Raw genomic sequence first — 23031 nt, 5'->3', positions numbered from 1 at the left:
GAGACGCGGTTTAACGTACGCTAGCTTCTCTCCGCTCTATGAAATGGCACCTTAATTGTCACGTGATGACAACACCGAGAGACACTCTCGCACACACTCGCAGATGCATGTATTTGGATCCGACAATTTTCATTCTCGCCGGAGTCAAACGTACAACTTGGAAGTTGGCCGTATTGCCCTTCGGCTGAAGATAAGCCACCAATACAGGAGAGAAAAGTGGCGATAAGATGAAAGGCGGATTCGTGGTCGTGCAGCCGGCGGGAAACGCCGGGCGCAGGGCGAGGGCGAGCGGGTCCACGCAATCCACGCTGACGCGCGTGGACGCCTCGCGGATGTTCTGCGTTCGGATACGAGTTATTCATACGCCGCGCCGACGGCCGCGGACGTAAGAGCCTCTCCGGAGCCCCGAGTCCTCGCTGGGCGTGACGCGAGCCTGCTGGGAGAAGACGATTCCTGCGTCGAAGGCTGCAATCCGGGGGCTTGACGCGATCGGCGATTCGTGTCGCGTGCCAATGATCGACGCGCATTGATATAAAAATTTCTGTCGTCCGTACGCGCAGAGCGGACGAATCCGGACGTCGAAGGGTGATCGGAGGTGAATATTTCGAGTATCACATTCTCGAGCAAGTTGGAACGTCCTGCAGACGTGTCTCACCGTCCTCCGCATATTTGATGACTTTGCAATTGTTTATTTTTTTTTTTTTACACATCGACGCTTTAACTGTGTATTTTTTTACCTTACTTTTTGTCGCCTCTTAATGTTTGACTTGATATTTATTGGTTTTTGCACACCAATGTTTTGTCTGCATATTTTTATTGTTAATTTTGCTCGCATCTTTCTTTTTAGGTTCTGTGCCCACTCTGCGAAACACCAGGCCGAGTGTAGTCTTTACCAAGAAATTTGAAAGCATATGATTGCCTAAATAGAAAACGCACGCCACTTTTGTGCAATATTGGACCAACAATCTAGTCGAATATCAGGCGTCACTTTTACAAATTTTATTAATCCTATCCAAACGGAAATTACGACCAAGATTTTCTTGCGCCTCGACGCAATTATGTTGACGCTAGTTGGCTTGTACGCGTGCTTTTATTTATTGCGGTTCGCGAGCAGCTCTACTTTGGTAGCGCCGCCTCTGTCGGCTCTGGTAGTCGCGTTTGAGAGCGTTTATGACCTATCACTGTTGGCCAATACTCTGTCGGATCAGGGGATCGACACGACGTTGATTATACCAACGTATGCAGCTAACGATCTTTATAACAAACTGATAGACGTTGAGGTATTGCACCTCGACGTCGATAAATCGTTGCGTACGGACAAACGCGCATTGGAGACGTGCGACAATCTCTTCGGGGACAAGGAGATACTGAAGAAAGTACAAGAGTTTCAACCCACGTTCACTATATTTCCAGCGTTAAGGTAGATCGATTCTGAGATCGGTTTCATTACGATGAGAAGCCCAGGCTTGATTAACTCGATAAAACGTCGATGTCTCGCACGTACATGTGTAATATACACTTTTGCGACTGGCTGTCTTTTCAGACACGATGGCTGCTTGCTTCCATTTGCGAAGCACATTGGATCCACTCCGGTAATCTGGATGCAGAACTCGGATGAGGAACTCTACGTATTCGAGTGCACTAGAGTTGCTCTGCCGGTTCATAACGGCGGATTCTGGTCAAGGCTCTCGACAAGTTTCTCGGGGAGGACCATATTTTCCGCTGCTAAGAACGATTATCTGATTCCCGCTCTACGACTAGTGGCCAAACATCTACCGGACGTCAACGTCGATCTGGAGCACCTCTACTCGGATGTTCGACTGGTGCTCTGGGGAGGCGACGCAGTGTTACGTTCCGACTTTGCATCTTTAACGGAGCTACTCGTGGAGGTTTGTAAAATGCGCACTTCTTCGTTCCGTTTTCTTTTTTTTTTATGTTCAGAGTCTAATCTCTGCGGACCTCCGAAAATTATGATTCATCGCCGGTTTAAAATTGCTCCCAGGTTGGCTGCCATCACTGCAGAGGCGCACATCCCTTACCCGAGAAGCTGCAAAAGTCATTAGTCGAATATAGGACGGGCACCGTCGTTGCTCTTTTAGAAGAGACTTATGTGACGTTGATACAAGAGCTGGCAAAGAAATTGCCTCAAGGCAGGGAAGGTCAAGCTGTCGTCTGGAGGAGTAAGAGCGATTCAGCTGTTGCCTCGCCGGAAAATCTTTTCATCGATGAGCACGTCGACCGGCAAGATCTCATAGGTAAGTAATTATATGTCGCCGACAAGCGTGGACGTTTCTGTAAGTATGAGAATTAAATGTAGAATGTTTCAATACGCGCAAATCGGATTATAAAGAACGTACATTTTATGCTGTAACGTAAACGTGTTGAAGACTTGAACTCTTAAATGGAACAAAAATACTATTTGAAACACAGTATAGGAGGCTCATTGAGGGACCTTTATCTCTCTCCCACGGTGCAGTACATTTCACGGTAAATGAAAACAATGAGTCCAGGCGGTTATTTGCGCACAAGTGAAATACGTGCCTCGCGAATGCGAGCTCTCTGAGGCGCCATTGAATTGAATACTCGCGCTAGAAAGAGGATAATGCGGCAATAGCGTGGAGGCATTCTCCTCCCTTTAATACCGTTGCCTCGTTGGTGCAGGTTATAGCCGAACCCGAGTGGTGTTGAGTCATTGTACCGATGTGGAATTCCTGGAAGCTGCCTTTCACAGGGCACCCTTGATATGTCTGCCGAGGGACGTTGACGAGTCTCGCAACGCGGCTCGCGCGATCGAGTTGGGTTTCGCGCGCACCATGGAGGCCGCGAACGACCACGCCTCGGCTGTGGAGCTCGCGCAGATAGTGCACGAGATCCACGAGACGGTGGCTTATCGCGAAAACGCACGGAAGGTCTCTGTGGCGATGCGCGACAGATTGAACCCGCCCTCCGACAGGCTTGTCTATTGGTTGGGCTACGTCGCGAGGACGAGGGACGACACCGAGAAATTCCATAAGCCGAAAAGTCAGGCGAGCACACTCACGGAGGACATTCGGTTCTTCGTTGGCCTTCTGGTGGGTGTGATCTGCGGGATCGTTTGTACGGGCAGCGCGGTTGTCGCACGTTATCTTATGAAGGCTAACAAAGTGCAAACAACGAAGGGACGATACACGCAGTGAGCGTGCTTCATTGAGACTCGATATACGCATGCATGGACATTTCCGTATATGTATATTTATATAAATGCACGTAGAATACAGGTACATACGAATACAAAGGTTTTACGAACTAGGATTTATCTCATAGTTAGCGAAGAGACAATTTTGCTATTACTATTATTATTACGAGAACACCTTCTCATAATTTGACTGAAGAGACTACGAGTCTAATGAAGTGTGATGTATTATCGTGAAGAAAATAAATTACAGTTTGTCAATACTGAACTCTGTATGTCGTTGGCACGAGCGTATTCCCTCGTGTTTACCGCTAGGTTCTTACAATATACGGACGAATCGCGATACCTACTATGCGTTGCTTAAGGCCGTATCCTAAACAAATAAGAGAGATAATAGATGTGCAGCCTCACGAAATAATGTAAATGGTTTACATGCCCATATATTATATTCGCGAAACATCTTGTAGAATTCATCAAATGAGAGCAATTTCACTAATCGCAGAAATTTTATAGTATACCCCAGACGCATCCCACAGCTACATAGTACCATGATATACTCATGCATATGTATGCGTGCATATGTGATAGTACTATGTAATGTATTTAAATAACGCTTTCTAATAGCTCGAATAAATTAATCCAGCAGATTATTTGAGAAATTACAGATTCGTCTTTATAAGACATCGTATAATATCTAATATCTAGAACTATAAAATAATAATTGCGCGATGCGTTATGCTACTACGATTTCGGCCGAAGAAAATGCAGAGTCTCGCGTGTAATTCGTTGTGAGCATAGTGCCTGCTGATGTGGGAATCAGAAAATTCGTAAATGACTAGACTGCCGACTTAACTGGCGCGGCATGCGATAATGCGGTCATATACATATATCGTGTTTATCATATTAAATATATAAAATAGTGAGAGATAAAATCACGGATGGGATAAGAGTATTTCGTGTGTAGACTGTGAAGAAACGCAACGCAAGAGATTTTCCTAAACGAAGCCGACGAAACGCTCATGTATATACAACGATGATTACGGACGTAGGTCTAGAAAAACAGTGAGATATTTACATTCATTGGCAGTATTGTTCCCGATTCGTGCGAGTTAAGGGCGCGGGAGATCTCGTGGCGGATTTCGTGGACCGCCTCGTCACTCGCATCGCTCGTTCTCGCGCCCGTCGCTACGTTGCTCTTTAATTGGATGAAAAAACAAAGGTTCTATGCACTAGAGAGCATCGATATACAGTGTGAGATACCTACGAGACACCGTGCGGAGGTCTTTACTTCGATATAAATAGGTTGCACGCGTATTATACGCGTATTATATGCGAGAGAGCAGGGGGAGGGGAAAAAAGTAATCGACGCGCGTGGTATATTACCCCGTTTTTGCTCTCCTTTGCATACTCCCACTTGCTCTCTTTTTTTTCTCTCTTTCGCTCTTTCATTCTCTCTCTCTCTCTCTCTCTCTCTCTTTCTCTTTCTCTTCCTGTCGCACGCAGAAATAGTAAATTGGCACATCAGGGCGCGACGTCGAGCCTCGCGAGATGCGTAAATATGTCACGAGGAGAAATCTAGATAAAGTACCGAAGAAATCTTCTATCACTCGATTCTCGCTATAAAAGAATGCGCGTACTAATTATATGAGATATACATATATAGCTATATCAAATAAATAAATATATATATGTATATACGTATGTATAATATGTATATAATAGAGTCGGGAAAGAGATGAGGGAAACTTGATGGCGTACCGTGCTCGCATTGTTACTTGAGAACGCGAATCGTCAGATCGCGCGAGTCCAATGACGTAAAGCGGACATGCATGTGCATGCGTCAATGTCTCTGGAATATAAGCCTCTCCTCCGCGGTACGTCCGGGTCGAGATAAAATTAAACGATTAAATGTTAATTAAAGTAGCACATTCACACTTTCGATGCATTAACGTTCGCGTAAGTAATGTGGCACCTGACAGTCAGACCGGTGATGATAAGCCACGCAACAGCAACCTCGCGGACGTATCATTACGTTGACGTTATAATAGTAATACCGAGAATCTTGATTGCCGCGGGCAATTTCGCTCGAGCCTCTGGATGAAAAAAAAACATCGTAGACGATTAAAATATTTAAGTCAACGAGTCATACGAAGCGGAGGTGAAGCGGGCGCTCTTAGCGGAAGGTACACGCGAAATCGTGTGTTTTAAAATAAATGCATACGTCGAATTATAATATACATATAATTCATTTATCATTCGAATGTATAGATTTTTCGCGATATTTTCTGTGCTTTCTGTTCAGAAGCAACAGAGCTTCGAGCGCACAAGCGAACGCGCTCTCACATTGCATTCTCACGTGCGAATCGGAGTAGTCTACGATTTATTCGACCGTCAGGCGGAAACCGCATCGACGTGATGCGTAGCCTCTCGCGGCGTTAATTGCGGATATACAACGCGACGTGGCAACGAATAATTATTCCAAACGTATAAAGAACGACGCGAGCGCGTTCCCATAGACAGACCGGGCCCCGGAATGCATCTGCCGCCTAGTTGCACACGTGCTCCTCCCGCGTGTGCCGGCACATCTCGCACTTGACGTGGCAGCACCAGACGAATCGGCACTTGCATTTCTCGGTGACGTCCCGCACTCGCGTCTGGTAGCCCCGGCCGCAGCACAGCAGCCGGCATCCGTCGAGACCGAGCGACGTCCGATTGCAGACTCTTCCTCGCGTGCCGGGAATACCGAGCCTGCGGAGAGAACGAGAGTTACGGCATTGTTGCGCGCAAGCACACGGTAATGTAGCGCAAAACGAAGAAACGACGCGACGTCGACGACAGACGGCTTGCTCGTAATTACTCCCTCGGACCATGTTGAATCCCCGCGTCTCCTAAACACGCCGGCAAAGCTCGTGATGAAGTAGAAGCGAGACACCGCCCGGATCTTCCTCACAATTTTCCCCAATACTCTGCAATTGCGCATATCCTCGCGCATTAACCGTAACGTCCGGAACTTGCAATCAAGAATTGTATCTGAACAATTATATCAGACCGACGCGCACTAATAACCGCGTTTGACTCTCACAGCCTAAATCCTTTTTCAGTTTGAATTTCGAGAGTCCAGTCGCTCGTTTAATTTTCATATCTTTAAATGGCTCGAACGCGCTTCTTGTATTTTTGAGAGCTGTACGTCTCGTGTAATCTATTCGACAGATGATGCTACTGGAGGATTCAACATGGCCCAGGTCGACGGGGGTGTTTTCGCGGAGCGCGAGTTAGACCCACGTGAGATTCCTTTCGCAGTAGTCGGGGCTGTCCTCGAGATAAACCAGATCCGTCTTGTTCGGCCGTTTAAGATCGGGACGCGCCGGTCTGAGCCTGGCCGGTTTTTTACCGCCGCGTTGCGCCAGTCGCACCAGAGCGGCACCCTCGTGCAAAGCCGCCAGGGCGACTCCTGCCACCCGGAACGACGGCAGTCTTCTCCAGCACACGCGCACGCTGCAGGAGCCAGACATGCCTGGTGCAACAGAAGAAAGAGGATGGACAATTATTCGGGGGTGAGCAAGTGGCGTTAATCGTGGCAAATGTACTGAACTCTGGTTAACAGTTGACCGACAGTTTGTGAAACTGGCCCCGAAGAAAGAGAAAGCCGAAAATGAAAAGTTTTCGGAACGAAATTTAGTATAAAAGAAATGACTCGAAAAATCAAAATATCGTAGAGTACAGACACAACAGAATTTTCAATTCTGTTAAGGCTTTTCTCCTCCGTAGAGCAGTACTCACCGTGACATTTGCAAACGCGCTGCATTCTGGAGCGAATGGCGCGTCTGCCGGCCTCGCTATCATGTTTCCTCATCAGCTGGCCAGCCAACCCTTTGGGCCCGTACAGAGCACCCTCCTTCACTGGTTCCTCGCCACCCTCGGACCATTCCCGCGAAAACTTTTCCCCGAAGTGTATATCCTGCGGCAGGGTCCACGCATGTTTCTCAATACAGTTTTCCAAACAACGTTAACGAAAACTTAATGCTAAGATTTTGAGGAGCGTCGAGAAGACTTCTCGATATCTGGAGTCGAATGTCCTCCAAGGGGACTCTTTCAGATTCTTTTTTTCTTTTCTTTGCATCGTCCGGCTTCCCTTCATTTCGCGGCGACGAGCCGAGAACGGCCGGAGATTAAGCGAACAGGTCCTAAGCCTGCCGAGGAGATTTCGCGCGGTCCTTAAAGACCCCCAGCTTTGAAACTTCCGAAGCAGCTTTACGCGCGATTCATGGTTACGAATGCGCAGTACGCGGTGTACAAGTTTCGCGCTGGATGCTGGCGAACTAAACAGACGCATATCATCAAATACGGGCGTGATACAACTTGGCGCAAAATTTTGAGAATCCCGTCTTGCCATATTTCACCTTTATACTGCGAAATAACTTTTACATCACCTCGAGTTATTTACGTAGTGATTTATATAACAATGTTTTAGGCCAATGTTACGTTATCATCGCCGTATGAACATTTCCTCTTGAATTACTAAACTACGTTTTGTATCTAAATACTTTTTTCTTTATTTTAACGCATTAATAATCCTGCCTTCGTCGTTTCCAGATGTTTCCCCGATGCATGTCGGCAAACCGAGATTATATCGTGCCCTCTTTGCTTTCGCTGTCAGATGCTGTCTAAACCTAATCCTTCCCCTCGAGCATTGCTACTTTCTCTCTCTCACTCTTTCATCATGCACGTCGACTTATCGACGACAGCCCACTGTAGTAGTCAAGTCACCGAGGGTCTTCGATAGCATCTTGTGATAGCGAGAAATAAACAAGTCCCGTATTTTTCATTTTCATGCGCGTCATACACCCTAATCGCCGTGATTAGAACTTGAAGGAGACTGCGTGTTTCGTTCTTCCAATGTCGCTTAGATTAAAAAAGCCGCGCGTATATATTTTTCCAACAAATTATCGCAAGTTTCTGTAGTATCGATTAAGATATTCTACCTCCTGAATACTCTTTTTCAACCATAAATAATTTTTGCTTCAATCCCGCATATCCATTTTAACCATAAATATCATTGCGATTTTGATAATAAATTTTTAATCATAAACATTCAATCACAAATAGTCGTAGCGATTAACGTGCCGATCTTAACACTCTGATTTCCACTGTCGCGATATCACTTGGTCTACACGAATGTTTTTCAACTATTGCCGAGCTGGCTTGATAACATAAGCGATAGTAAGACAAAAAGGCCCGGTGGCCTTTAACAGCGAGACCCTCCTGCCGGCTGCTCGACGAGAGAGCGGGCAAACATCATTACCTGCGAGTTCTGTGTCGCCGGTTATCCGAGGAATTTGTCCACCGGACTCACCCTCGTTAAGATACATCCGACCCTTCCCCGCGATTTTCACGTTTTCTCACGCCCTGGCTCTCGCGTCTAAATGAGAATTTCTCTAATGTGATTGTCACGCGATATTTTCTTGATAAGATAGATGTTAGGAGACATTAAAGTCGCAGAAAAGAACCGATAGATAAGAGGGTGGGAAAAAGAGAAGGAGTTTTAGCTTATAATTTCAATTTAATTTTACAATCTCCAGTCCAAAATAATTCTTTTTTCTTCATGCAAAGTGCTCTTGTAGATTCATCTCTCAATCGGCGTATAAAGATAAAAAAGGTATTGATCATCGTGAGTAATTTGTACGCTCATATCATCAAGCTTGATACTCGCGTTCCTCGCGAGAATCTCTTAATTGATTTATATCAAGAAATGATGAGCAATCGATGATTATTAATTACAACGTGAGATTGCTACATTTATTTCATTGTTAATTAATAATAAATTCTGAATGTAAGATACTTTGCCATTCAAAGATAGATAGTCCTAGATACTCTGACAGACGCATATACCTAACTGTCTTCTGCACGTGTCACGCGCGTCTACGTGTGTTGCGCGAACTCTCGTTCCTCTTTGCCCGACTAAGTTACGTGTCCGGATTGCAGGGGAAACGGGGGATGAGGACAGGGGGCCGGTGGGTTGTTGCAACTTAACAAGCTTAGCTCCCTTAATCCCCTTGTAAGCCGGCAATGTCTACAAGGGGTCAGCCGTTCGCATGAAACGCATCCGTTTACTGCCCGAGCTTTGTCTTCGGCTGGCATTAAAATTCGCGTCGAAAGACCCGCTGGTGAGAGACGGCGGGCAAGGAGATATCAGATAATTACCGACGCCACGTGTCCCAACCCCTTGCAGCGCGATATTGGAACGGCATACGCAACACGTCGGTCGCGTCCGGATAAAGATGGCTAGTATCCGATCGTTTGTCCTCTCTTATGAACAACTAAGAATCTCCGGGCGATAACGTGGATAAAAATAGACGTAAGATACAACAGACAATTGGACACAGATCCAAAATACTGGAATAAGTCTGTGCGTAAAAGAATCCTTGACACTCACCTCGCTGCATCCTCCCCACTGCCAATTGTTCGGACGTCGCGTTCTCACGCGATTGTCGCAGGAGCAATCGGTGAGCTCGCCTCTGGAACAGGCTCTCGTGACACTGTAAGCGACCCCGGCCGCTGATACGGCGTATATGAACGCGGCCTCTCGGCTGTCTGCAAAATGCAAGCGGAATTTTTTTGTCGCGCCATCAAGCCAGCCAGCCTCCTCCGGCTGGTACTCGATGGTTACAAGTGTAGGCGCGAGAAGCGACACATCCGGCGCGGTCGAGCCGCGTCAGGCATCGAACCGTGAGTACTTACTGACTAACGTGACGCCGCCAAACACGTTCTCGGGATTTTCCGGGCTGACGGAACAGTTCCATCTCGCTGATCTAAACTGGTGCTGGCACTCCTCTATGGCGAGCCTAGCGCCCGCCCTGACTGCCTGCAAGCGTAAGACGGTGAAAGCTATAAGAATCAAAAGAAACGCCGCTTTCGGATACTCTCGAGCGACGTATCGAGCCGCGGCCACTGCTCAAACAGGCGTTTCCCGTTTTTAACATCTCCCAACTCTCGATTTGTCGGTGACGTTTTCTCGCGTACAAAAAAAAAGCCAAGTTAGGCATAAAGGTCCGAGAGCGGACAAATTTTATATATTCAGGACTTACATGCCGGGAACATTCGGCAAACTTATCGGTTTAATTTAACGTTCCGGCCCCTACTGTCATAATTTACCGAGAGACTTTCTCTTTATCTTACGACGCGTATGAGTCACCGTTTAAAAACACGCTACCGCTGAAAATTATCATCTAATGTCCACCGTGCTGCGATAAAACGAATTGCCGGCTCGTGCAAAAGTATACGACGGCGCGCTTTAATAAACCGTAAGTCGCGCGCGGCCCAAGTCCACGTGGGTATCGAGCAGCGGCGGACATTCCGTAGATCGTTGGGAGAGCGTTTAGCCGTCTCTTAATGGATCTGGTCGCTCGTTAAAAAATTAAACCTCGATACCCCGGATTGACGTATGAATATTCATGCCCGGTCCTGCTTTTGTCGGTAACTTACACGCTCGGGAGAGCGACACCGCGCTGTCGGCGATATTCAAAGAGAATATCGTGGTTCCACCAGGTTTACCTAGGTACCTAGATAGATTCCTAGACGACCGTTCGCCGCCGTTCGCCGCCTCCCCGACACGTTTTGTGCATTAAGGAAAGGTAAACGCGATTTCGGGATGGCGTGAACCGCACGACGTCCCCGGCTCCGTTTTGTCACGGGTACAGCGTGAGATTGAACGGCGCGATGCCGATCGGGAAACAAAATTTGTTCCGCTTAAAGAGTTCGTACCTAGACCTATTGTATCGCGACGGTAAATCTTTGGACGCCGCAGCGCCGGGAGCTTTCTCTATCCCGCCACGCGGGCAGAGGGATTACAATCAGATTTACAGACGGAACGGCCGTTTAATCGCGCGCGCGGGGGGGAAAAGACCCGCCGAAATACCCAGACTTAGTTTCTCTTATTTCGCGTGCAAATTTCGTGTTAACCTGCCCTCGCGAAAATTGCAAGGACGCCGAGCGACGTCCGCCCGAGAATTCGAGTGTCTAGAGGCGACTCTCCGCGAGTTCCTTTCGGCGGTGAAACCCGGATTTCAGAAATTGTCGGACGCGGACCCTGTAATTCCTCCGTTGATTCCTCCGATAATGCCCAGGGCTACTAATCACGACACATTAATCCGTTTATTATAACGCAGAGGCGAAGCGGCCGTCGAGGAACTTTCTCGGAAGCGGACGGACGAAAAATTTCGGTCGACCGGCCCGAAGGCCGGCGCGGCGTGCCGACGTTCGGCACGCGGTCGTAGGTCCCGCGAATCGAATTAGCCGCGTGCTTCCCCGGGCATTAATCCGAGAGGAAGAGGGAGAAAAAGAGTGGGCCCCGGGCCGCCACGAGGTAAATACCTGCAGGACGGGTGGCGAGCGGGAGCATATTGCCTGCTGCTTGGCGGTCAGGTGCGCGTTCTTACAGTTCTTTTCGGCGCTCGCCGGGCCGATCACACCCGCGCCGGCGATCTGCGTCTGCTGCTCCACGCCGCTCCCTTGGATCGGGCCGGATGTCAGCCTCGGCTCCAGCCCCAAGTACCTATAAAGCAGAACACGCGCCTTGTAATAACGTAATGACGGTTATATCGAGTGATTAATTTAATTAATTCCACGCCTCATTGCGCGCGGGTTAGGCGCGCCGCTAAATAACGGGTCGTCGCGAATGAACGGCGCGTTCAGCCGCCACCCCTCGTCTCTCCGTTCGTTTACCAGAGATACCAGATTTTCAACGGGGCAGAACGGTACGCGTCAGTTTTTAATCACTACGGCTCGAGGTGGTTAATTACCGACCTCTGCGGAGAACCCGTTGTTCCATCGCGTGTGCACTCTTAGGCGTGTACCGCCAAAAATCGGAGGTACACGTTCAAATAAAAAGTATGCGCAATTATCAGGTATAATACATCAAAATCCACCAAAATAGGAGGGAAGATACCTCGAAATTGGGAGTCTTATTTTGAGGGGAAATGTGTCACAGAAACATGTCTTGTTGATGGATGCCCACAATATAGACATGATCCACATTATGTAATTTCTATGCGCGGACTCTGTATTTCGATGCCACGAGCCCACCTTTCCAAGGCGAGGCTCGGGGAGAACGCGCTGGGGATCATCTTGGGCTAACGGCAGAGAACGGTTGTTTGTTTCGAGGAAATCTAACTCCTTGAGACTTAACAACGTCACATATTTTTCAACGTGACGTACCCCCTCGTCCGTCTTAGTCGTAGACGTAAGACAAGGCAGAGAACCACTTAAGTCGCGTACAATAGACTTTCACGGCTCAAGTTTTTCTCTGCCCTGCCTTACGCAGACGTAGACGTAAGACAAGGCAAAGAAACACTGAAGTCGTATACAATGGACTTTCACGACTCAAGTTTTTCGCTGCCTTGCCATACGTATAGACGTAAGACGAGGCAAGGCAACACTCAAGTCGTATACAATAGACTTTCACGCCGCGACTCAAGTTTTTCTCTGCCCTGCCTTACGTCTACGACTAAGGCAGTCTTAAGCGTTTACGGATTGTTCTCTGCCATCAGCCTTACGATAAAACACCTTAAGACGATACCGCGCCGCCCGCGAGCTACCGACACAAGGAGAGAATACTCTCTTCGCCGTGACGAAACACCTATAATTAGAGCAGGTATTCGGGTGAAAATTATAGAGGGGGAGAGGACGACGGGCCCCCGAGAGAGGGTGAAACGCGGACAGGGTCTAGGGGAACGGGTGGGGAACACAGGATACGGGGAGGACGAGAGAAGCCGTAGCCCCGCCGCGAACCAAGTCAGGAGGAAAGCCAAGCAAGTGAGTCAGGCTCTTCGCTGCCTAAACTCTCTAAAACTATCGACGGTCTCGCTCCAATTTGCTCCGAAACCCTCGTCGTTTTTATTACGCTAATTAATCTAAATATTTGAGTGTAAATCACAGTTCTTTACTGACTCGATTAAGATATTTATCGAATTGTATAATTAAAATTACGCAAAATTGCTTCGCAGTCATCCCAATTGTTCGACGTAAAGTTCAGTTTTTTCTGTAAAGAAGACATCGACGTCGTAGTAATTTTCGTGTTGCGGGCGACTGAAATGACGGGGTGCTCGTTGCGACTTAAATTTCGACAGAATCAGATAACAAGATCGCGTTAGTTAATTAATGCCAGTTTTTTTTTAAACGTCCCATTTTCGCAAAGTTCCGTGTATCGAGTTACATGCCTAACTTGTTGATTTTCTACCTTGCTGATTCTTTAACGTGCAACAGTAACGCGTGGACCGTTAATCCGCGAGGTCGGATTTAATTTACCGATAATCGTGCCGGCACCTAGCAGCAATTTCGTTAAATGTAAATCGCCTAGACAACGGCCACGCGGTTCCTTGCCTCGATTGCCTTAAACGCTTAGCGATCTCGTTCTCCTAAAAGCCTCGCATGCATCGGCTCCGCGTTGTTTTCAATTCTTTCGGCTCGAGGGGTTCGATTAGTAGCACCGTCCCCGGACATGGGCAACGCTCGTTTACACGGTAAATCTTAATGAGAATCGAGGGTGTGGCTTTAGGGCTCGGAAGCACTCCCAGCTGCCCTTGGGGCACCAACGGGAAGGAGCGGTGGTCATGGTGTATCGACGGGAGAGCGAGGGTCGTTCGAAAAGTGACTAAAGCGCACTCGTTACTTGGAATGATAATCAGCGTCGTTGATACGCGCGATAACTGGCAATGTAATCGGTATGCAATTTCGCGTAGCGTATCTCCGTTTTAACCCTGCCCTTCCGGCACGATAAAAAGCGCATTTTTACGCCCATTCCGTGGTCAAACACACTTTTGCGAGTGAGCGACTGTAAAGTATCATCCAATTGTATTAAAAATGAAACGCGTTTTCTTTTTTTTATCAAATTACTATATTTTTAAACGAAAACGCTGAAGACGAGCGAACGTTTTAGGTCCGCACCCTTAGAAGAAATTTCTGTTACCGGGGCAAGAAAAATTCTTGACGCATTTATATTTCTCACAGCCTCATTCAGTACAAAAGTAAGACAATATCAAAATAAAATCAATAATTTTTATTCTCCTCTATCTAATTAAAAAAGATTAAATTACTATAATATAATATAATAATATTATATTATAGTAAACAAATGAACGAAAAGATCCGAGTTCAAATTCACGGATACCGCTGGTTTTTTTTCGGAATCTCCCGAAGGAAAGTGGCAGCCACCGAGAGTATCTTGCCACACATACCCCTTTAGGGGTATAGCCCTCCAGATGGGAGGTTTCCTCCGACAAGGTTAGCAGCCTACCGAAGATGAAGTAAAACCAAATGCTCAAAGAACGAGAATTGGATAAAACAGGCTTTAAGCCTGATACACGAGGAAGAAGAAGACTTACTACATTGAGACAAGAGTAACTCTATATACATACGAGTATTCTTGCGTTTAGAATAAATTTTCCCTCCATCTTACAACGCACGAAGTTGGCACCACGATATTCGACAAAAGACGATACATATTATTTTATTCCACATTTTAGAAGTTTTCATTTCCCTTTCAAAAAAAGAGAAGTTATCAGCGCGAATGTCGTTAATATCGAACAGTTGAGGCCTCTTTTCCGCGATTTGTTTTCTCGAAGCGTGGTGTGCTTCACGTCTCTTTAAAGCGTCGTCTACAATAACCGGCGTAAGCGTGGAGTAAGAGTAGGAGTAACGTTTTTGGCGTACCTGAGTTTTCCTCCTGCGTTCTGATTGGTCGAGCGTAAACGTAAGAAATAAAAATAATTCATTTCGCTTACGCCCTTACTCCAGCTCTCTTAAACCAAATTCTCTTACGCCTACTCTTACTTCTTACGCCAAGCTTACTCCACCTATTGTAGACGACGCTTTAGATTCATAGTAAGTGAAGATTTGCAATTTAGAAACATACATTTGTATATCCCAACTATTGAGGTAAAATCTCTAATAGTAATTAGAATTTAAGTATCAACGATGTTCGTTTCGAAACATTTTCTCGATTGAACAGAATTAATCGTTAATTTAATCAATACCAATAAGTCCGCAGAATGATACGCAAAACGTAGTAATAGCCGCGGAACAAAGTAATGTAAAATATTAAGTACGGAATTTTCCATTGCGTAGGCAAGCCAACGAATTCTCAACGTTTTTTTTGTTGTTTTTCACTCGGCGCGGTATCGTACGACGATTAAGCGGGCCAACGAATTCTCTACGTTTTTTTGTTGTTTTTCACTCGGCACGGTGACGTACGATGTTTTTGCGTGCCATCGTGTACCTGAAGGTCGCTGCGATAGCACTCGCTCGCCGAACGTCGAGCCGGCAGGCAGTGACGAGAGTCGCTCCGCGCGTGTTATTACTTTTGCGTTATCGGTTTCCAAGACTCGATCGCGGTGAATGCAGGGATAAAACACTATTGATTTGCACACCTTTATCTGTAACAAGTAACGTTGCTCGATTAATTATTAAGTTTCTACAGCCTGTAATGAGAAACGAATTGCGTGTTGAGGCAACGACTCTTTATCAACGTATACGTAGACATTTCACGAGACTAACTCATCTAAAACATGAATGTAAACCGCGGCACTTTGTCGCGGTTACATCTCGTTTACGCACCGCGCTTTTAATTATCTATCGCTTTCGTGTGATCTGTTCCATTTTCGGGAAAAGAAATAAATTTGTGCGACTTGGCCAATTCAAAAGTGATTTATCCATTGTGCCGAATCAAAAATGCAAGTTGTTAGTTTGAGTAATTCGTATGACAGAAAGTGACGCGATATTTGTTAATAATATTTCGTGCGTTCCGCGGTATTTCACATCGCGTACGGGAGTGCCCGAAATTTCGCGCGACCGATGATTTTTGCGAGTGAGTGTTGTGTCAGTGCAACAAGGAAATCAAAGAGGAGGAGGAGGCCCTGGGAGGCATCGGGCAACGGAGAAAAAATCGTAAGGTAAGTGTCTTACATTTTTATGTTATTTGCTACTTGTGTAAAATAAAGCATCTGTTCTGTGCTTTTATTTTATTTATTCAAATAATTCGAACGAGGATTCGAATAAGTATTAGAGACAAAACCATACGTGTAAAATTTTGTGAGTGTATATTTAAAAGGAAGACTCGTTCAGTATTCTATTATATTAATGGACTCTCCATCTTTTTCGATGATATTATTTAAGAAGAGACGGAGAATCGCGCGTAGACTCTGGTTAACAATTAACCAGAAAATGAAAAACCGGGCCTTAGTATAATCGTAAATCACAACGCGCACCTCCACCGACGGGGATGAGCGTTTAGAAAAGATGACGGAACACGTTGTAACCACTTTATCCACCGGCCGGTTACTTTCGTTCTCATCCGTTAGCCGTTTTCTGAAGCGCACGTCAGTCGTAAAGCAGCCGATGATGGTTGGTCCGGGGTGCAGCTTTCATAGGGACTAGCGACGACGCGTGTAACGTTTATTATTTATTTGCGGCCGAGAATACAGACGGTGCCGGCATCAGCAGTCAGCAAGACTCGTCAAGGCTCGGTCGGAGTCGACCAGCTATTTCAAGTTTGTTTGGGTACGGTTTACGGCCCTTCCGAGAGCGCGTTTTACTGATACTCAACGGCCGCGAGTCTAGTCTATCCCACCCTTTCGTCGTTTCGGTGTTATCTTGTGTACTCGTGAAATGTCGCTGGCGCTCCTCGTAACCGGGATTACCGCCGCTTACGCGAGGCAAGATCGAAACATTCCTAACAGACGCGCGTTCGATCCCGATGATGAGCCTGGGGTAACGGCGGGACGTACTCCTTGCTCTCGTTGCGGTCGCATCGCGAGAAACGGTGTTTGCAACGAGGATGAGCCTCTCGTCAAACAGTCGATACATTTTCTCCCGATGGCACCCCCCGATCTCGAAACAGTCGTCCGATATTGCGGTCCGATATGCGGAGATGCACATTACATTTCGCGCGGTCCTTTCGCGAAGGGAGAGGCACTCGGTATCGGTATCCGATAGGCTCCTCTTGCCCGACTAAAAGCCGAGAAAGCGTCTCCGCCTTAATCCTTTCGTAACCGCATACATATAAGGCCCGCTTACTACATTTTAAAAGACTCGGTCATTTACCATGCGTTCCATCACTTAACATTACATCGACAAAAATTTTTAACAACTGGGTTGAATAGTCCGACACAACTGGCTACAGGAAAATTTCCTTTATTGTAACACGTTTCGGCCATCGGTTTTGGCCCTTTTCAAGTGTATTCTACAGCATCTAGTCGGCGTATGGCATGTGGCCAAATGCCATTAGGCCCAATTAGGCATGTCGCTACAGGGACATAATATCTCTCTAGATGCGCGCGATTACTGTATGGGTACAGAAATGAGATTGGAAAAAAATTTTTTAACAAAAAATAATTTGGTCATGAAAGGATTAAATCCCAGAGAGAAATGATCGTTGTCGAAACGATGTCGAATCGATTTGACGACGTTTCAACATCGATCGACGAAGCATTTCTCACTGGGATACGCCTGAACATTGAAAACCAAATGAAAATAAAATCTAGAAACCGAAATACCTTGCAAAGATGTTTTTTTGTTAGATACTACATCGAGTTTTTTTCATGCACTTTTCAATTGAAGGCCAGAGATAGATGTTGATAGCGTATTACTGTCGTACGCCGTTTTAACTCCTTGCCCTTTCAATTTAGTTAGACTCTATAGACTTGTCTTCGATTATATCTCGTTTTGATGGCACTGTTCCCTTCAATTTTCGGAAATGCCATCCCGAGACAATCAAGACGAGCAACGGTAACCAACAGCGTCGTTAGCGGAAACGGTTGATTGTTCGGACAACCGGTCTAGTTTTGCGGTGGGCGCAATCGATATCGGGCGATCGGTTAAAGCGGTCAAGGACGTAACGGCCGGGGAAAAAAACGATGGGGAGACCATCGCTTTCTGCTTGTAATCTTTTGTCCCCACAAGGATTGGCTCACGTTGACCGAATAATTGAACAATTTCTCCGATGCAGCGGGTATTTTGGAGGAATTCTCAATGTTCTCGGTAACAGTGCCATATATTTGTACGTCCAGCTCGAATGTTTTTCACTTGAATAAATTTTTACATCGTGTCTCAAAAAATTCCCACCCTACAATCCCTCGAGTCGACAAGACGTTTTGAAACTTTTACAAACTTTTCGAACCAAGTCCGCGCGCATGTCACTGCGAAACCGTGCTGAGAATGTTATTTTTCCGAAGAAACACGCGGAATAGCAAGGGGGTAACCACTTCATGTAATCGTGGAACAGTGTCCCCGAAATCTATGAAATCCTTACGAAATCCCCGTGTGATCGTTTTGTCTTAATTTTCAAGTTTCTTCACTTAGACAAGAAACATTAAATTTGAACGTTTTCTCAGCTTGCTTTTATTTTCCAAAAACATTAACTTCTTTTAGTGAATATCCAAATATAGATCATAGTTCACACCTATAAGCGCGTATTCTTTTCAGAATAAAACTAAAGTAGTCGCTGTTAGAACAACAGCGAGTTGAAACGTTGATACACCTTTGCGCGCAAATTTGGAACGATAAACGGTAAATACAAATACAAAATTGCTTTTCGTTAAGACCACGGTTAGACTAGTGGGAAAAATGGGAAGCAAGGAAACACATGACCGAATACTAGAATCTTAACTGAAATTACCTCTACAAGCAAATTCTTCATAGTAAAATTTAAAAAATATATTTTAAGGAAATGTAACAGCTCTTTGAGGTTTAACAACGTCACATATTTTTAAACGTGCATATAAGAAAATTATTTGCAATTAGATGAGACTATATTTGCAATCAGATGAAATGGTGTAATCGGTGGGACAACATTTTAGCTAGCGGTTACCCCCTTGCGGGGTGGCTTTCTTAATGACGAAGGACTGTTTTGGTAGGGAAAGCTGCATATGTGCATGAAAATACAGCGAAAAAACGAGTCCAAGTGGAGAGGGATAACGCGCACGTCACCGAGGAGAGGAGAAACGCGCGTACAAAGAAGACGGAGGTGATAAAAGGGCAACGGGCGGCGGGGAGGGGGAAGGGGCGAGAATAATTGCACAAAGCGCCGATATATGAAAGAATGAAATCCATATTCAGATTCGCTCGATGTATCCGGCCGCGGAGGAGAACCGTCGAGCGGCTTTCTCCCGTCCTATTCACGTCCGGAGCGGAAAGAGAGCTCAGAGACGGGAGAAGGAGACGGGAGGAGAGACGATCCCGCGGGGTTCAACGATGACGGCGAAACAACCGCGATTATTATATTATTACTCGAAAGCGGGTATCGCGTTGCCGTCATAACCACGTCGGGGCCGCGCTTTGTTCGTGTGACAGTGATAGGGCCCATTTATGTCGGGAACACTCACTCCCAGCCGCCGATATAATGGCCGGATAAATTCTACGAAAGCCTACAATACGTCGTAGGTACGTCTCGTCGATATTAACCCCCTCCCCGGAAGAACGACGGGACGGACGAGGGGTCGCGGGGATATACCCATCGGGGTGAACGGGCGTACCGTTGAAGCGAGCGCCGGCACACGGTCCGAAACTTTGCCTCGTTCTAATTAGTATCGATTACCGAAAGGAGAGTCCCTCGTTGCACCGCCGCACGCACGTCCTCCTCGATCTCACCCTCGTTGCGTAATGGCAACCCCGGCGAGGGGGAACGGCGGCATACGTGTATATTCGCTCGGGGATATTTGCCCGCGGTAATTTTTCGATCGCGTCAACGGATTGACTTGACCTCCGTGGATCGTTGGGGAAGCGCGCTACCGGCTGGCTGGGACCGGGGGTCAGACCTACGGCACCCCCGGGGCGTAGCGCTAGGGGGGCGCTAATTAGGGTGGTTAAAGTACAAATGTTGTGGCTACGCGTGCAGACAACGCTTTTTAAATGTTTTCGCTACCAACTGTGTTAATAAACTATATCGATTTTCAACTTCGGAAGATTACTTGACCATGTCTGGCAAATTTTCATGTTTAAACTCGCAACGTTCCGACCATGGCTTGTGGTCCCTTTTCAAGTGACAATTGTGTCAGTAAATCCGTATGGTAATGGTCATGTTCTGTCGTTCGTGAAATTGAGATCAGTTCTTTTGATTTGCCATACGGATTTACTGACACAACTGTCACTTGGAAAGGACCACAAACCATGGTCGAAACGTTGTGAGTTCAAACGTAAAAATTTGCTAGACATGGTCAAGTAATCTTCTGAAGTTTTTTATTACTTCTGGCGATTTACAAGATTTCGTTCAGTCATTTGTATCAATTTTCTTAAGGCATGTACATCGATCTTTTTCCTTCTCCAGTGCGGTTCAGGCGAGCACATTATTTACTTTCCCCGACGATAAAGTATAATCGATGTTCTAAACGTTCGTCAAGTCCGTCGTAATTGTTCGCGATACAAGTTAAAATCTCCGCGATCAGTTGGCGCTATATCGTTCTGAATCAATCACGAAAGACACAGCAACGTGAGGACATTCATTCCGCAAAAGTGCTCGTTATTTATCCGCCGTTCCTTTCGCGTCTTGATTCGCGTAAACAAATGTGCGAGCGTGCAGTGTGTCAGTAAGAGATTGCTTCCGCCAGGCAAACTGCCTCCAAGTTCGTGACAAGGAAACGTTGGCAACGGTCCCTGTTCTTGATGAGCCTCGGACATGTAGAGAGAGGCTTAAAATATGAGACGTATATTTTTTCATACATGTTTTATCGTAGTTTTAAGCTTTCGGGTTTAATGCCCGAGATATACCCGGGTCCAATCGACATTCCCGATCTCTTGGACGTACAGATAAAATATATAGAAAGAGAGAGAGAGAGATTTGAAATTTTGCGTTTCGTTACCCAAGGGGGTAACCGCTAGCTAAAATGTCCCACCGATTACACGATTTCATCTGATTTCATACGATTCCGTCTGATTACAAATAATGTCATCTAATTGCAAATAATTTTCTTATATGCCCGTTAAAAAATATATAACGTAGTTAAACCTCAAAGAGCTGTTAGATAGGTAATTTCAGTTAAGATTCTAGTATTCTGTCACGTGTTTCCTTGCTACCCACTTTTCCCACTAGTATAATGGTGGTCTTAACGAAAAGCAATTTTGCATTTGTACCTATTTACCGTTTATCGTTCCGCGCGCAAAGGTGTATCAACGTTTCAACTCGCTGTTGTTCTAACAGCGACTACTTTAGTTTTATTCTGAAAAGAATACGCGCTTATAGGTGTGAACTATGATCTATATTTGGATATTCATTAAAAGAAGTTAATGTTTTTGGAAATTAGAAGCAAGCTGAGAAAATGTTCAAATTTAATGTTTATTGTCTAAGTGAAGAAACTTGAAAATTAAGACAAAACGATTACACGGGGATTTCGTAAAGATTTTATTATAACTTTGGAGACACTGTCCTGCGATTACATGAAATAGTTACCCCCTTGTTAATATCGCTTCACGATTGGATGAAACTTAAGAGATGTTTTGGGGACAGTCAATTTTCGGAAAATGGAGGTGTATAGAAGAGGGGAAAAGCGCAAGTGGCACCTAGACATTGAAAATAAAGCACGTTTTACGTCGCTGTTCGCTACGTTATTTATTGAAAAATCCGTCAGACGTCGTCACCGATAAATATCGTTTCGATAAATCTCTCTCGCACGCGGTACATCAATCTGGCTTACGTTCTCCGACCCAATACGGATATCCTCATAGCCGTAGTGCGAAAACAGCCCTCCCCCATGTTGGTTCAGGCTTTCGTTGCGCCGGGTTAAGGGTCGTTCACGCGTGAAACAAGGAGCCGGCGAGTGCCCTGGCAGGATCTTAACGCTCGGTTAGACAAATGTTGTCGGATACCACGATGGTTGCATTAGCATATTGCGCCGCGCCATGCGATTTGCATTTCAGGATGCTCGGGTGTAACGGGAGGGGAAAACGGAAGGGAAGTGGGAGATACCCGCGTTTTCCGACTACGTTGGTCGTATTGTCGAAAGTTAATGGGATATGTTACGTGACCGCGCGATTATATGATCGATCGTTGAACTCGTCGTTCGAACTCGCATTCATCGGTGAGAAGAGAATCGCGACTACAAAGCCGACGATTTTCGACGATTGCTCGTCGGTTCGAGAAATGAAGCGTAGTGGTCACGCTTTCGCGGACGTTCGGTGCGCCGGGCACAAGCGTAAACCACGACTTAAAAGTAACAAATCACTTTGGTCTCGCACCTTTCTCGTAATTGTGACCCACGCGAGGCCAACCTTTGGTTTTTAGATACAATCTTTTCTCTCGATAAGAAATACGACTTGGTGTCGCGAAATCGTACGCGGCGCATTGTCCCGCAAAAGGAAGACGAACGGTTGACGCGAGGGAAACGCAGTAACGAGCGTTGTACGCGAGTAATTAACGCTGGGAAAGCGGAGTATAGTCGCACGTGACGAGAGGCGCCACGCACGCTTGATCCGCAGAGTCCGTATGATAGACGCTGCAGGCGACTGAAAATAAATCAAAGCATTCTCGTAAAGCGCTTTGCATGGAGGCCTTCATTTCAAAGCAAAGAAGAAGAAAATGTCGGCAATCCTCCATAAATATCCCATCTCTGCGCACCTCTCTCCAGCTATGTCCGAAAATAGTCGAGTACCCGCGAGTACATTCTCTATAAGTATTCGCCATATCAATTCGATATAAATCATCATCGTGGCCTCTAGAAATTTATACACGTTATAAATATCGACCCTTTATCCAATGTCGATTTGTATATGAATTATCTATTATATAATACTTGACGGTAATATTTATTTTAGTAGTCGCCCATACAGCACGCATGTCTAAAAGGCGTCTTTAAGACGTCTTCAAGTCGTCTTTTAGA

General features: G+C 46.0%; 2 protein-coding genes across 2 annotated transcripts in view; one reads left to right on the top strand and one right to left on the bottom strand.

Moving 5' to 3' along the window:
* Positions 1–88: 88 nt before the first annotated feature.
* LOC105565122 (UDP-glucuronosyltransferase 1-7C-like) lies at positions 89–3435 on the top strand. The gene is made up of 5 exons (XM_012018058.1): positions 89–595; positions 848–1420; positions 1544–1889; positions 2003–2255; positions 2662–3435. Exons 2-5 carry the CDS (start codon positions 1059–1061, stop codon positions 3174–3176), a joined length of 1476 nt encoding a protein of 491 aa, XP_011873448.1. The 5' UTR covers positions 89–595; positions 848–1058; the 3' UTR covers positions 3177–3435.
* LOC105565123 (protein Wnt-1-like) overlaps positions 3212–23031 on the bottom strand; it is a 47940-nt gene continuing 28120 nt past the window's right edge. Inside the window, exons 2-7 of the mRNA XM_012018059.1 lie at positions 11543–11723; positions 9911–10034; positions 9606–9763; positions 6953–7130; positions 6455–6686; positions 3212–5920 (exon numbers count right to left, since the gene is read on the bottom strand). Coding sequence (XP_011873449.1) covers positions 5719–5920; positions 6455–6686; positions 6953–7130; positions 9606–9763; positions 9911–10034; positions 11543–11723 — 1075 coding nt within the window. The 3' untranslated portion in view covers positions 3212–5718. The remainder of the gene's footprint in view (positions 5921–6454; positions 6687–6952; positions 7131–9605; positions 9764–9910; positions 10035–11542; positions 11724–23031) is intronic.

Source organism: Vollenhovia emeryi, unplaced genomic scaffold, assembly GCF_000949405.1.
Source record: "Vollenhovia emeryi isolate VEMERY1.0 unplaced genomic scaffold, V.emery_V1.0 DF939155.1, whole genome shotgun sequence".
Classification (NCBI taxonomy): domain Eukaryota; kingdom Metazoa; phylum Arthropoda; class Insecta; order Hymenoptera; family Formicidae; genus Vollenhovia; species Vollenhovia emeryi.
The sequence above is the reverse complement of the archived record's forward strand: the minus strand, read 5'-3'. Positions and strand labels throughout refer to the sequence as shown.